General features: G+C 51.8%; 6 protein-coding genes across 6 annotated transcripts; 2 read left to right on the plus strand and 4 right to left on the minus strand.

The window, feature by feature from the left end:
- Positions 1-147: 147 nt before the first annotated feature.
- J4E88_006664 (uncharacterized protein) lies at positions 148-3,716 on the plus strand (the record flags this gene model as incomplete). The annotated part of the gene is made up of 5 exons (XM_049400287.1): positions 148-150; positions 198-564; positions 612-899; positions 1,284-1,989; positions 2,039-3,716. 5 exons carry the CDS (start codon positions 148-150, stop codon positions 3,714-3,716), a joined length of 3,042 nt encoding a protein of 1,013 aa, XP_049253906.1.
- A 445-nt stretch (positions 3,717-4,161) lies between these two features.
- VEL2 (Velvet complex subunit 2) lies at positions 4,162-5,136 on the minus strand (the record flags this gene model as incomplete). The annotated part of the gene is made up of 1 exon (XM_049400288.1): positions 4,162-5,136. The coding sequence occupies one exon, from the start codon at positions 5,134-5,136 to the stop codon at positions 4,162-4,164; it is 975 nt and encodes a 324-aa protein (XP_049253907.1).
- Positions 5,137-7,812: 2,676 nt separating this feature from the next.
- Positions 7,813-9,203, minus strand: J4E88_006666 (uncharacterized protein; the record flags this gene model as incomplete). Its single annotated transcript, XM_049400289.1, has 3 exons — positions 7,813-8,708; positions 8,763-9,035; positions 9,092-9,203. 3 exons carry the CDS (start codon positions 9,201-9,203, stop codon positions 7,813-7,815), a joined length of 1,281 nt encoding a protein of 426 aa, XP_049253908.1.
- Positions 9,204-10,450: 1,247 nt separating this feature from the next.
- PRP28 (mRNA splicing protein prp28) lies at positions 10,451-12,589 on the minus strand (the record flags this gene model as incomplete). Its single annotated transcript, XM_049400290.1, has 1 exon — positions 10,451-12,589. The coding sequence occupies one exon, from the start codon at positions 12,587-12,589 to the stop codon at positions 10,451-10,453; it is 2,139 nt and encodes a 712-aa protein (XP_049253909.1).
- Positions 12,590-13,100: 511 nt separating this feature from the next.
- Positions 13,101-13,862, minus strand: PUP3 (proteasome core particle subunit beta 3; the record flags this gene model as incomplete). The annotated part of the gene is made up of 4 exons (XM_049400291.1): positions 13,101-13,244; positions 13,293-13,744; positions 13,795-13,813; positions 13,860-13,862. The coding sequence occupies 4 exons, from the start codon at positions 13,860-13,862 to the stop codon at positions 13,101-13,103; spliced, it is 618 nt and encodes a 205-aa protein (XP_049253910.1).
- Positions 13,863-14,132: 270 nt separating this feature from the next.
- J4E88_006669 (uncharacterized protein) lies at positions 14,133-14,768 on the plus strand (the record flags this gene model as incomplete). The annotated part of the gene is made up of 1 exon (XM_049400292.1): positions 14,133-14,768. One exon carries the CDS (start codon positions 14,133-14,135, stop codon positions 14,766-14,768), a length of 636 nt encoding a protein of 211 aa, XP_049253911.1.
- Between the last annotated feature and the right edge of the window lie 252 nt (positions 14,769-15,020).

The following is a 15,020-nucleotide window of genomic DNA, read 5'->3' on the forward strand; positions in this document are numbered from 1 at the left end:
TTCCTTCAAGCGGGAAGACGCGATCAGAAGCGCGCTCGTGTCTTGCGACCTTAGTCTTACACACGATCGTCGGGGTCATCGCTTCTCATTCTTTCCTCGCTACTTCACTTCCGCTGCAGGAGCATTCGTCCTCTTAGTCGAGCGAAAATGGTCAGTTCAGACATGATTCCCGCTCGAGCACTCACTAACACTAGCAGGCACCCAAGACTCAGCCCAACCCGCAGAAGGCGGCATCCATTCTTGCCTGGTTCCATAAGACGGCGCAGGCTCATAGCATCAAGGACCTCGAAAAGACGCTGCCACAAGTCTCCTCTATCAACGGCATGCAGGTCAAGGACTACCTCCAAGCACTCTCAGACGACAACAAGATCCGTGTCGAGAAGATTGGTAGCGGTAACTGGTACTGGAGCTTCCCAGCCGATGAAAAGAAAGCCAAAGATGCTGCTCTCAAGAAGGCCCAAGAGGAGTTCGACAAGGCCACCGCTACTGTAGCCGAACTTCAGGCGAAAGTAGATGATGCAGGTGCAGCCCGCGCTGATGACGAGGAGATGCTCATGGAGACAGGTAATTACCAATCTGCCATGCTTTGCACTCATGCTCATCACTCGCAGGTGGCGACCGCAAGACACTGATTACGAAGCATGCCGACCTCACCAGAGACCTCGAGAAGCTCAGGACTGAGCTAGCCGCGTACAGCGAGCAAGATCCCGTCGAAATGGAGAAGAAAGCCACCGAAACTCAGCAGGCTCATCTTGACGCTGAGAAGTTTACCGACCAGATTTACGCCATGCAGGGCTGGGTTAAGCAGACTATGTGTGGTGGCAGTGGAGGGCACGAATATCTCGAGATACTGAGGTCCTTCTATCAGGATGAGTTTGATGAGGAGGAACTGGGCTTACGTGAATTGTGAAACTGGGGAAGTCTGTGAAATGTATTCTCGGAGTAGCCATAGAGTAGGTTACAACGTGTCTGTGCACGCGTAGCGGTAAGGCATGACTACGGCCATACAGACAATATAGTGTATGTACAATCATTTCGACTCATTCGAGTGACTGCTGCGCCATGTTCGGTCTGGCAGTGCTTGAGTCATGTTTGAGCATGGGCCATCTCCAGGGCTAACAGCTTTCGCTTGTGAAGGGCGTCATCGCAAGTAACTTTCGCCAAACTACCAACAAAGGCCTACCGTACAAAGAGGCCTCGCCCGCCTGCCTCTGCCTGACCATTCATTTTCGCACAACTGTCTGGAATCGTGCATACCGACAATTATCTATACTGACCCCTAGACCCGCAACAATACCCCGCGATGGCCTCGACAGGCGCCCCAGAAACCCCGCAAGTTCCTGCAAGCCCGCAACGGAGAGGGGGGAGAGGGCGTGGGCGCGGCAGAGGTGCACACGGTGGAGAAGATGGCCATGAGAACTTCGGAGGGCGAGGCCGTGGACGGGGCGGCTTCCAGAGCCGTGGGCGAGGTCGCGGCAACAGAGACGGCGCGGGCACTCGCGGTGGACACGCGCCGGAGAAGGGCAAGGCGCCTGCCGTAGACACAGAAGAGAGCGGACACGCTCCACCGACTCTCGTCAAGCCCAACCTCCAGCAATCGGACAACGAAGACGACGATGCCGAAGTCTGCTTCATTTGCGCCTCGCCCGTTCAGCACACAGCCGTCGCTCCTTGCAACCACCGCACATGTCACATCTGCTCCATCCGAATGCGGGCCTTGTATAAAACAAAGGCCTGTGCCCATTGTCGAACCGAGTCGGACCACGTTATCCTCACAGACGACGCCGAGAAGAACTACGAGGACTTCTCCACCGCCGAGTTTTTCAAATCCGACGATACCTTGGGCATACACTTTGAGAACTCTGGCGTGTTTGAAGACGCGCGATTGCTGTTACAGTACAACTGCCCCGACGGCGAGTGCGATGTAGCCTGTCTAGGTTGGCCGGACCTGCATCGTCATGTCAAGACGGCGCATGGAAAAGTCATGTGGTGTGTACTCTGCAGTTCTGAACAAATGATGCCGGCTAACATTATAAAGTGACCTCTGTACGCGGAACAAAAAGGTCTTTACCCACGAGCACGTCCTATTCACGATGGCCGAGCTACGACGGCACCAGAAGTTTGGCGACGATAATCCTGGAGCGATAGATCAAAGCGGATTCAAAGGGCACCCGGAGTGCGGTTTCTGCAACCAGCGTTTCTACGGCGACGACGAACTATACACCCATTGCAGAGACAAGCACGAGCGCTGCCATATCTGCGACCGCCGGGAGGGAGGAAGCAGGAAACAACAATACTACGTCAATTACGATTCGCTCGAGGTGCATTTTCGGAAAGACCATTTCCTCTGCCCAGACCGAGAGTGTCTAGAGAAGAAGTTCGTCGTGTTCGATTCTGAGATGGACCTCAAGGCGCACCAGTTGGAGGTGCATCCCAATGGTCTTTCCAAGGACGCTTTACGGGATGCCCGGAGAGTTGACATGTCTGGCTTCCAAATCAGGGCGCCTCACGAGCAAGGTCAGGGTAACAACAGGCGAGACGAGCGCAGACGCGAGGGTGGCAGAGGCCGTGGACGCGGACGGGATCCGAACGCTGAGCCAGTGCCTGCGTCGTCTGCGCAGCCCTTGAGCAGAGCAGAGCTTGCATACCAGCGGCAGAGGGAGGCTCAGAACACTCATTCAGTAACAGGAAGAACTTTTGGGGGCCAGCTCTCTGCACCAACTCCAGGCGAGGCGTTCGCTGCTAGACCTCCTCCAAGCGCCTCAGAGCCTCCTACCGTCACTGCGTCGCGCCCAACCCCAGCGGCTGCCAACAATATCACGAATGGTGTCGCCCAACTAAGTATGGACGTACAACCATCCAACCCAGTTCCACAGACACCCCAAGACCAGGCTAGACTGTTGCGTCACAACGCAGTCACGGAACGGGCCACAAACATGCTTCGAGGTAGCGAGATCAAGCTGCAAGAGTTCAGAGCTGCGGTATCGGCCTATCGCAACTCCAAGGTATCCGCGGCACAGCTCATCGACGGGTTCTTTGCGCTATTCGACGCCAACTCGAAAGAGATGGGGAAGCTGATCAAAGAATTGGCGGACATCTTCGAGATGCCAGGGAAGCGTGAAGCTCTATTGAAGGCTTGGAATGATTGGAAGGCTATCAACGAGGACTATCCATCATTACCTGGCTCTGCGACAGGCTTGAACGGGGGATCGACTGCGCGAGGAGGTTCGCGGGTACTGAAGCTGAAGAGCTCAACAGCGCAATCGTCTCGATCCACAGCCAACCAGCAAGCCAGTTGGTCGAACGCATCGTCGAGCAACCCGTTCCCAGCTTTGCCAGCACCTTCGGGTCGTGTCGGTGCGAAGCCCGGACAAACGCCTTGGGCCTCCTCATCTGCCACAACGAGCGCGCGCCCCTCTCCCATGCCATCGCGAGTCGCATCATCAACAAACGTAAACAAGAAGCCTGCTGCCGCAGACGCCTTCCCAGCTCTCCCCGCAGCAGCCAAACCCACCAGCACAATCTTCAGTCCTGGCTACACTGGCCACGGTCTACGACGCGACAACAGCGGACGCAACACTCCAGTGAGTAACCCTTGGGCTGGCCCATCCGGCACGAACAGCGGTACATCGACACCGGCTTTGGAGGATGCAGGAGCGGCAGGGAAGAAGAAGGGTAACAAGGGCAAGAAGCAGACACTCTTCCAGTGGGGTTAGTGGGCATAATGTTGAACTCCTGTTATAAATAAATCATCCAGATGTCTACATTGTCTCGGTGTTTCGTCTTTGTCCGTTGTTGGAGTGATGTAGGCTTCATTGCGCCTATTGACTTTCCTCCTTGCATAAAATGGGTTCACTGGTAACATAGCCTGAAGGTATCAATGTGTTGTAGGCTATGTATCGTCATTCGAGAACACTGTGTATACCTTCCGGGTGCAGTATACATCACTTCATCTGAAAGAATATTCACATCAGCAGTAGCAACGAGAATGAGTAAATTAGTCATTTGTCCGTTTGCGAAACCTACAGAAAACCACTCAAAACGTATTGATAGACACCTCCGATGACGCCAAAATCCCAAAACGCCAACCCAGAACATGCATCCATCATCCGTGACCTGCCAACGACCATGCCGTCAACCCGTATGCCTCTCACCCAGCTCTCACGCATCCTCATCAAACTCAGCCTGGTTAGGCACCTTGGGGCCATCTTTGCGAATGGGGATCTTGATACCCTGCTGCGCAAAGCACTTGCTGAGCTTGGTGCTTTCAATGACACCGGGGAACTTCTTGGCGGAGTAGACAGTGAAGGGCTCGGTGAAGTTGGAGACAAGGCATGGGCCTTTACCTTTGCTGCCGTCGTTCATGTGAATCGTGCCGTTGGTGCCGTCGTTGGAGCCAATGTCGAAAAGGCTGAGCTTCAGCCGGAATGTACCCTCGGTGCGCACACTCAGATCCTGCAGTACGAACCAAAAGCCGGGTTTTTGGTCGAGATCTTGGAGGCGGCATGCATTTACAGCGTTCATGCCAATGAGATTGCGCGTGTGGTTTGATCCCATGGGTGTTGCGGGAATCATTGTGTTTGTCATTTGCACGGGGGGCTGCCCGTACATGTTTTGCGGCATGGGGTAGCCCGGTGGTTGGGCCTGCCAGTATCCCTGGGGCCCTGGAACGGGGTTTCCGCCGTATTGGACCATGTGCTGCTGCGGCATGCCACCGCGGGAGTCGTACTGAACTTGGGCTGTGAACATGTGGTGTGTTCGCTCGGGCGGCGGGGGGTAAGAAGTGGTAGTGCTACTTGATATCGACACGGTCGGCGCCGCGCTACTGTGTCTCACCAGGTTGACGGCATTGACTCCCTGCGCGTCGTAGAGGTCGACCATGAGCACGAAGTACGTGCTGTCGATGTCGTTGAAGGGAACCTCTTGTCCCGTGTGGGTGTCGTAGACGACCAAGCGGACGCAGGGCGGGGGTGTGATCGGCCTTCGATCCTTGTCACCAAAGCCGCACATGCGGGCTCGGATCGGTTGTTGTTCAACAACCAAGTCATATTTCCTGGTGGGCTTCGCCATGGTCTGCTGTTGCTGGATCGGCTCTGGGCGGCCAGTGCTAGTCCTGGAGTAGTTATTGTAAGACATTTTGGCGTTGTGATGTTGGTGTCTTGGTGTTGATTGGATGTGGGTGAGAGATGTTATGGGTAAGATTAACGGACGGGCGTGCACAAGCTATATACTCTCCCAAGATTTAGGCGATGCGGAAGTGCGCCACGGGCCAACGCTACCTACACTCACCACTACAACCATGGTTCAGTATCGAGACATTACCCTTACCAACGTGGTCATCAGATCACCTTAACTGTTAATAACTCAATGCGAAAACAGGCTCATCGACTCATCGAGTAGGATTGAAACGGGAATATTCCTATAGGGCCACGCAGGTGAGGGGGACCACAGCTGCGGGTCTCAGCCATGATCGGCGTTAGTCTCCGGCGCTACCTCACCCATGGGACACCTCATACGAAAACGTCTGCGGACTACATCAAGACAAAAACCTGCAAAGTGGGCGACTAACGTCAACGTAGGCTCCAGGCTGTTCAGTTTTTCTTAGGTTATGCGGACTACATCAAGACAAGAACGCGCAAAGTGGATGACTAACGTCGACGTCAGGTTAACAGGGGACGCGCACTTGTATAGGTAGCGCATAATCTGTATGTTTGCAGACTGTATCAAGACAGAAACCTGCAAAGTAGGTGACTAACGTTAACGTAGGCTCCAGGGTATGTTTTCTTATCAGGTTGCCCAGGTGACGTGGGACGCGCACTCGCGTAGGTAGCGCATCATCTGAATCTTTGCAACGCCCGATTTGTGATTTGATCAGTCTCTTGTCCATTGGCAATAGTGACCATACCACGTATCTACACTCTGCAATTTTCCAATCACATGTTACACTCAAACACCTTCTGAGTCAACCAGGTGTGTGCGTCCTTTTCACCTAATACTAATATTGGCCGCACTGTTCGCTCGGCTCCACATTCGACCACGCTCAACCACAGTACGAAGCAGGCTGAGCAACGTTTTGATGGACTGTTGCCTAGCCATCTTTCGCACTTGAAGTTGAAGCATCTCATTCAATGCACAAACTTGACACGTGGCCTAAAGGCTATGTGCGTGTTCAACGCACCAACTGCAAAATCTTCCCGCAATGTAGACTTCTACGTGATTTACACCAATCGTCTGCTGTAGGTGGGTATAGAAACCGCATCCTGGCAATCTGCTAGAGTCGGTGCCGCCTGGCTTTGTCTCGCATTCGTGCTCATACCTCTGTACACCCGCCGTCGTGGTAGTGTGCAGCAACAAAGTGAATCAAGGCGCGAAGTTGAGGTGTACCATCTCAATAAACAGCTCGTATCGAGACCAGGCCCTGGTCCGAGTCAAAGACGCATTATTTTGTTGTTAACAACATTCTCTGATGTACTGGTAATGCAATCTTGTCTTTTTGAGACCAGCTTCCAAGGTCTTCAGCTATTCAAGTGCTACATCTCGAGCTTTGGTGTTTTGCATAATAAGAAAAAAACACACGTAAATTCAAACTCTGTTAGTATAAAGTAAAGCATACTAAAACCCCTATAGCTCTTATAGTATATCTTTTACGCAACTGAAGGTAGACACTAGCTTCCTTTATCAAGACAATACTGTCTAGTTGTCTCAAGTCAGGCCGTGTCTTTTGCTATCTCAGCAGCACAATTGTCATTGTCCCGACAGCTTTCCCTAGTTCCTCTTCGGCTTATATTCCTTGGTAGCCTTTGGCACCAAATGGATGTGTCAGTGAAATGCGTGACTTTACCGCAGACAGCAGGCATTAGGTAGTATACTACACTTAGGACGTAAGGTGTAGTTTGCAGCCTATACATCTAGACAGCCTAAGATATTCAGCTCTCGTTGAGTTCTCTAGCAGACAAGATCCATGGTACAAAGTAGAAGATGTAATATCCTAAAAGGGAAAGCAGGTGGCATTCAAGTACGGGAGACACCTCACTTACGCGAGACTTTCAACTCACGAGGAAGGTGCTTTGTCTTAGGTTGTTGCCATCGTTCATTGTAAGAGAGAAATTGCGTAGTTGTCAAGGTAATTAGAACATGCTATTTCTTGTTTGTATATACGATGGAGATTCTATCTACTGGATACTACATACTAAACAGTACCCATGAATTACGCTCAATCTACGTAGTGTGTCTTCCAAGTACGACGCTTGAAACTCAAGCTCAGTCCTGGATAGATCGTGTGCACACAGATTTTAATGACCCCACATAAGATTCCCATTCCAATTGCCATCGTTTCCAGACTTTGATAGTAGGCGTCGTGGAGATCTCCTTCCAGTGCCTCGCCTTGCGTCCAGCTAGTGTATGCACACGTTTCCTTCGGTAATTCCGTTATGCAGGTGCCATTGAGCGGAGCTTGCAGTATTATCATCCGCAACTATATTGGAGGCAGTTTTCCGACGTCCGGGAATGATACGAACAGGCTGTGATACACAGCATGAAGGTTGCTGAGTAAGACGTCGAGATGTATCGGATCTGTTGAGACCGTCGTACTGAGGACAGAGAATCCATCAGGATAGTCTCGTATTGTGCACGCTGCAAGTCTTCCACCGCGACATCGGGGCAACGGCGGAGATTGTGTAGTGTTGTCCTACCCACGTCTGGGCATCCGACACAACGGCGCGAAGTTTACTTGGTCCGTGGTGAGACGGGCGGAGTACTGTTCGTACGCGAGTCGAGATCCGCATGTCAACCCGTCAGGTATAGATTGCCACTTCACCCAATATTATGCTTGTCCATCTCTTCGTCGATCCAGCTCCCCCGCTTGACTCTAACCCGCCTCCTCCACTTATCCTGATCTTCCTGCTGCCCTCGCGTCTCCCACCCAGTCTCGCCATTCGCCGGTTCCGCATGCGTAACGTTCGGGCTGATGCGTCGGGGATCCACAAAGTCGGGATATTGCGATCCGCCAAAGTCGTGCGTGAGCAAGCTGCCGTTGAGTCTCGCCGACGCTCCCACACTCGCTGTACCACTTTGTGTCTTTTCCAGTGTCAGGGTATTCCGGCGTTCGAAGCTGTTGCCGCGTGCGTACGCGTTGTTCATGCTCTGATCGGATTCGGCTCGGACGCGCACGAGTTGGATGAGTTTGCCTAGGACGGCGAATTCGAGCTTGAGCTTGATAGAGTATACGACGCCTTTCAGGGTGGTTTCGATGAGGTACAGATTGGCGAATTCGACGCTGAGCAGGGCGATATCCATGGCAATGATTAGTACGTTGATGGTGAGGAGCTGGTACATTGTCTTTCGAACGTTTGTGTTCTTGAGGTGCCCGTGGGATTGGTTTCCAGCGCTGTCGTCGAAACTGCGTACGTCGTCTTGTACCGTTTCCGAGAGTTTCAGTAGTCGTACCGTCTCCTTGATGTATACTATGGACAGGATGGTTTCTTGCACGAAGAAGCACACCATCTGCACTTTCTCCATTATCGAGTATCCGCGGACGAAGCGACGCAGCGTAGCATCGGAAAGCGAGTTCGAATTGGAACCGAAGGTCAAGACGGTCGTAACTGAGTGGAGCAGTACGCCATTGACGATAATCATGTAGAGGGTCCAGCGAAGGACTCGGCGCGAGTTCGTAACGAGATGGAGACGTGACCATAGAACGACTGATTGCCCTGGGTGTTGTTAGTAGCTACATCCTCGGGGTCTCCAGCGTTGACTGGACTCACCAGTGATCATGGGATACCATCCAAGCGTGAGTAAGACGACGCCGACATATCCAGCATTTGCCGCAGGGTCCAACAAGCGGAAGAACTTGATGATGAAGCCCAGCGAGTATGGTATGATGCCGAATGCGCTGATGACGAGCGACCAGAAGTACAACCCATGGTAGCGCTGGAAAGTAACGAAAGCGAGAACAATGAGTTCGATGGCGTTGTAGAGCGAAAGACCGAGCAGAAACGCGATGATGATCTTAAGGGGAAGAGAATCGCCAGTGTAGCCTACAAAGGCATCAGTACAGGACAATCGCGTTGCTCAGACACAGCTAGAAACTTACCTCCAGTGATTCCAGCGCCGGCGGACTCGAGTGTCCCCAGCGCCGGTGTCGACTCCGCCGCGAAAACAGACGATGTGACGCTAGAAGCAAGGTTGACAGAGAGCGACGCCATTCCGAGCCTTCCGTCTCAAACTGGTCAAAACGCAGCTCCTCCGTGCAACAACGAACCAGGCACAAAGAGGCAGAATTGCGACGCCATCAGTTCGAAGAGGAGACGGGTACCGTAACGCACAGCAGGGCGACAGAAATGACAGGAGAAACGGGCCGGTAGGAAGCGACATCGAGTAAGGGCTTATTTCTATCGAGGCGGGGATTTTCCGTGTACGAGCGTCAACGGTGCGCGTGCACTAATTGACCACGCGCGGCTTGCATTGCAAACCAACAGGACGGGGCGTCCGAGTGACGCTGCCTTTCTCCACTTGCTAACGGGTTGCAGTTTAGGAGTGCAGGCAGTCCGGGGTAGATCGGCACTACCGAGTCGCGCATTAGGCCATCTGCCATGGCATTACGTGTCCGAAGTAAGCCTTAGGCTTTAGTGTTTCTTAACTATAGAAACTTAGAAAAATCTTAACTTAATAACTAAAGTACACTATTATAGTTATATACTACTAATACTTAGAAAAAATAGGCGTATAAAATCTTTATACTTATACGTTAATTCTTCTATCTATCTCTATTTACGCACTCTAAGATAGTAACTACTTCTACTTTTATCTTTTAATAAGTAGGCTTAATATTATAAGTATACTTTAGTTACTTAATATATACTACTTATTTTATTAATAACTTCTATATTAAGTAGTAAGAGTTTACTAACTTTACTATACTTTTTAAAGCTATTTATAATTACTCTAAAAAAGTAGATTTATAAGTAAATCTTTACTTTATAGTAGTAGCTAATCTTATTTATAGTAATATAAGCCTTAGTACTAATATTAAATCTTTTACTTAAAGTAAATATAATACTTTTAGATAACTTTATAAAAAAGTTCTTACTTAAACTACTACTACTAGTAATAATAACTTTCTTATTAATATTAGAAGCTAAAGTTAAGAAGAGTTTAGAGATTAAGTAAGATATATCTTAGTTAAAGTTTAGAGGTAAAATAATAAAGGGGATTAGATTAGTAGACTAGTAATTAATAAGCCTATAGGCATGCACTGTAACGTCTTCCGCAGCGTGACATCAGGCTCTGCCATAGCAGTTGGCAGTTTGCCCATGTCTCGGAAAATTATGACGACTGTGCTTTATTGCTTCCTATTGCGGCTTGCACCGTGCTTCTCTGTGGTAAGAACGGAGAGCTATGTAATCAACTACTTCCCTATCTTCATCCTCATGGATGCTGGTCCTACAACTCATTAAGTGATGTTTTTGCCCATGCTCTTCTTGCCCTTTTGCTGCGCCGACTCGTGCTTCTTCAGGTCTTCAGGTACCTTACTTATCTCACTCTTCATGAGAATCTGCTTGAGATCGTATAGCACATCCGCATCTTCATTACCCCAGAAAGTGATTGCAACACCGGGCTTGTCAGAGTCCGCTCCCAAACGACCAGTGCGACCAATGCGATGCGTGTACGTTTCGATACTAGGCGGCATGTTGAAGTTGACAACCAGGGAAACATCTGGAATGTCAATACCACGACCGAGCACGTCTGTGGCGACGAGCACCTGGATCTGCCCATTCTTGAGGGATGCAAGAGCAGCCTCACGCTGATCCTGGGTCTTTCCACCGTGGATCGTAGCCGATGCAAAGCCCATATGTTTGATGTCGCGAGCGATCGCATCGCAATTCTTTTTGATGTTGACAAAGACGATGATCGGTGGGGCGAATTCGCGAGTATTCAAGATTTCTTGGAGACGCCTCTTCCGCTTCTCCTCTCCCTGGACGAACTCGACACGCTGCTCGACAGTGTCGGAAGCCTCGCCCTGGTTACCGATTGTAACGATGGCAGGACGGCGCGTATACTTTTTCGCGATTCTTTCTACAGCTGGTGGCATAGTAGCTGTGTACATCATGGTTTGACGGTACATTCCTGCTTTCATGGCAGTGGGATCTTCAGCAATCTCGCTATCAGGCTTCTCGTTGTTGACAGGTAGAGCGTCGAGAATCTTATTCACGGGCTCTTCAAAACCCATGTCAATCATCCTGTCAGCTTCGTCCATGATGACATAAGTGCATTGGCTAAGAACAAGGACTCGACGCTCAATGCAGTCAACCAGACGACCGGGCGTGGCAATGATAATCTCGGCTCCGTCACGCATCTGGAACGACTGTTCCTCGATGGAGTGACCACCGATGAGGACAGCCGTCTTGAAACCTAGTGGCAATGCGAACTTGCGAGTCTCCACTTCGATCTGCTGAGCAAGTTCGCGAGTTGGTGCGAGAACGAGGGCATACGGGCCATCGTGTCGGTTGAACGCGTCGAGAGGAGGTAGTTGTGAGATGTAGGCAAGCAGTGGCAGGACGAAGGAGGCGGTTTTACCCGAACCCGTTGCAGCGACTCCGATCAGGTCGCGACACTGCAGAGCAATAGGTATAGCCGCACGTTGAATAGGTGAGGGCTCAAAGTAGCCGACCTCGTCCACGATGCGCAAGAGCTTCTCCGGAAGCCCTGACTCACCCCAGTTGCGCATAGGGTTCGGTATTGCGCCTCCTTTGGTAGCAATGCTGAAGTCTTCCTTGAAGATGCGCCAGTCACGCTCTCGCATGTTCTCCAGCTTCTTCTTGCTCCAGTGCATGTCCAACTGTGCGCGACCGCCCCTGTCTTTCCGCCGTCGCTCCATTTCAAGTAGCTGCTCAGCTCGTTCTCTGCCATGTTCCGGATCTCGCTCGATAATCGCATCGATCATCTTCTTTGTCGCTGCGCTGGTGACTTCCTCAGAGAAGCCACCCAGTCGCCCGCGCCCGAAAAAGCTTGCTTCAGCTTTCTGCTGGTAGATGGGATTGTAATCGTGGCTCGTGTCCTCCTCCTCGTTCCACTCGAAGTTGAACTTCTTTTCCGTGGTCCTCTTCCGCTTCTTCTTGGCCGAGAACGTCGACTGATTTTGTTCCGCGCCCATGTATCTTTGCCTTATCAAGGCCGCCTCGGTGTCGTCAGCAGGGCGCTTGTTGTCCTTCTTGTCTGGCGGTGGAGGAGGCGCCATGTCTCCATTTCTGCGATCGTTTCGCATGGACGATGGTCCAGTCGGCGCATCGCGCATCGAGCGCGGCCCCGTGGGTACGAATGAGGACGAGCTGTTGTGGCTGTTGTGGCCATTTGTGCGGTTGTTATCTTGCGAATGTCTCCATGCGTCGCTGTCTCCGTTCGAAGCCTCTCGCCTCTTTTGCGCCTCTTCAACTTCTTTCTGGCGCTTCTCAAGCGCGATGCGCTCTCTCTCGGCCTTCGGTATGAACTTTGGCTTTGCGGCAGCCGCTTCTTTCTCGCGCTTGGCCTTGAGGATGTCGTCGATACTCGGTGGCTGCTTGCGAGCAGCTGGGGGCGGAACGGCGGCAGTCATCTTCGTTTCGCGGGGGTCACGGTTCGTGGACTTGCGGAGGAGGATTCGCGCGAACTATAAGGTGCATGTACGCTAAGGCAACACCAGATCACGTGCGTGGCTGCTATCGATAGTACCCTGGCCCCACTGCATGATGTGGTTCCCTAGCTGATACCTGGGAAGCACCTTGGAACAGTGTCACACACACTAGGTAGATCCTGATACGCAAGGGTAGAGCCAGTCCAACTGGTAGTCCGATGTTGGGTACTGTTACCTTCGGGCTTCCAAGCCCGAGGAAGGAGCTGTACCATGGATGATTATATGTGGACTTGGAGATACTTTGATTCAGAGGCCAAGTCTAGCCGTCTACTGCTCAGATTTGGTGTATTTGAGGTGCTTCCGCGTACGTATCATAAGATACTTTGGTCGTTCCCATCATCCTGTCACAGCCTGGAGGCAGATCCCCGGCGGCCTGTAGCATTCTTCATAGCTCATAAACATGATTATATGCCACCACGTGACATACAACACCTCAATCCTGCCTGCCCTTGAGTAACCGCTTTGTGACCTTGTCTTTCTCAATGATGTATACGTGTGCGCCCCAGCCTGAAAGTGCGTCTCGGTCGACAGCGTTGAGCAGCGCCTGTGAGATTGTCTCGAAGAGGTCCTCGGGGCCCTATCATGATGTTAGCCTGGCCCAATACCACGTACTGATACAACCCACTAGATCAGGCTCCCATAGTCCCTCACATGTACCGAACAGCTGATCGCTGGCTGTTCCGCTAACAATGAAATCCTTCGCAAAGTCGATGCACCCAATACTGTCAAAGCCGCAGATGAAGGGCTTCCCGCTTGTCTGGTTGATACCGGCAATTACGGGGCTAATGAAGTAGGGTCCGAAGCGCTTCTCGTACAGACTTGAGCTGACGAGGTTCGCCATGGTCTGGGGGCTGATGTTGCGCTCTTCGCGGAGGCGGTACATGTTGACCTTGTAGCGGAAGAGGTCTGATACGGTGGATACGTCGGTGGCGAGGCCGGTCAGACCTAGGAAGACGTCGCCGTACTGGAAGATCTTGGGGAAGTTGTTGGACACGGTGAGGGCTTGCATGCCGAGACGCAGGTCGCATGCGATGGCTACGCAGTCCTTGCCCACCATGGCCACGCAGGCGCCACCGTCTATTCAAGTTATTAGAAGAGCATGCGGGGTGGTCTTGGTGGAGGCGTACTTATTGAGAATGGTGACGACTGTTGCGATTAGCTATGGACTCCAAGTTGACTGCGGGCAGCTTACCATGGCTGTGTGTGTGATGCGGAATGACCCTCGATTGGCAACTACAGTAACAGACGAGGACGTAGAGCTCTGCGGTGTATGTGGGAAACGATGGTGTTGTGGGTGCTTGTGATGTACTCAGCTGGGCAGGCAGCTCACAGTGTTACGCGGAGGCGCGAGCTCCCCGGGCCGCCCTGGACACTCGTACCTAGCTCGAAACCGCTCTTGGCACCGAACTTTTGAGATGCACCAACCGACACGCCCATATCGATCGCAACCCACGAGATACCCACCATGAGCGCCCAAACGTCTGTCGAAATCGCAAAGTCGCTACCCCCGCGCTTACTGCGCTTCTTCCAAAAATACCCGCCACCATCGCTCTTCCCCAGTCTCTCATCTCAACTCGCATCACCGACTTCACACGCAACCCCGAGCACAATATCGACAACCCCACCAACCAACCCCAATGCCTCCGTGACCGAGACATCCGCGCCAGAGGCCATCGCAAGACCCGCAAATGCGCCCTCAAATTCGAACATACCACCAGAAGCACACGACCTGCCCTACCCAAATCCATTCCTCCCACACAAGAACTTCACAACCGGACGGTGGCACTCCCCCGCGTATGGTCTACGGAAACAAGCCGATCTTGTTAAGCTTGCTTCGGAGCATGGTGTCGTCGACCTACTGCCATGGACTGTGAAGAAGCCTGGCGAGAAGGAAAGGCGGCGGGTAGAAAGAGGATTGCAAGTCAAGGGCACGGGCGAGGGACAGAAGGTCAAGGGAAAGCTTTGGGAGCGAACACTGAAGGGACGCTTGGAGATGAGGAGACAGGCCATGTTGAACATGCCGGCTTTGATCCAGGAATGGAAGCAGAAGGGGCACGGAAGAGGTTGGAAGAAGTGGCCCAGTGGAAAGGCGAAGAAATAGAGTATCCCGCTCAAATGTACATTATTGTGGACACTGTTCTCTTCATCCATGTAACGAGGTTAAGACATGGCTCGATTGGTGTATCACAAAGTAGTGATGTCTGGGTATCCTACTGACTGAACTATCTCATCCTTGACAGACCTCCCACGTTACTGTTCGTGTGTACAACTAGTTCTGGGTATAATATAGGAAATTCAATATGCACATATGCATGCACACGCTTAACAATCCATCCTGAGCTATCCTCGAGGC

Source organism: Alternaria novae-zelandiae, assembly GCF_023758075.1.
Source record: "Alternaria novae-zelandiae strain BMP 2774 chromosome Unknown scaffold_13, whole genome shotgun sequence".
Lineage (NCBI taxonomy): Eukaryota > Fungi > Ascomycota > Dothideomycetes > Pleosporales > Pleosporaceae > Alternaria > Alternaria novae-zelandiae.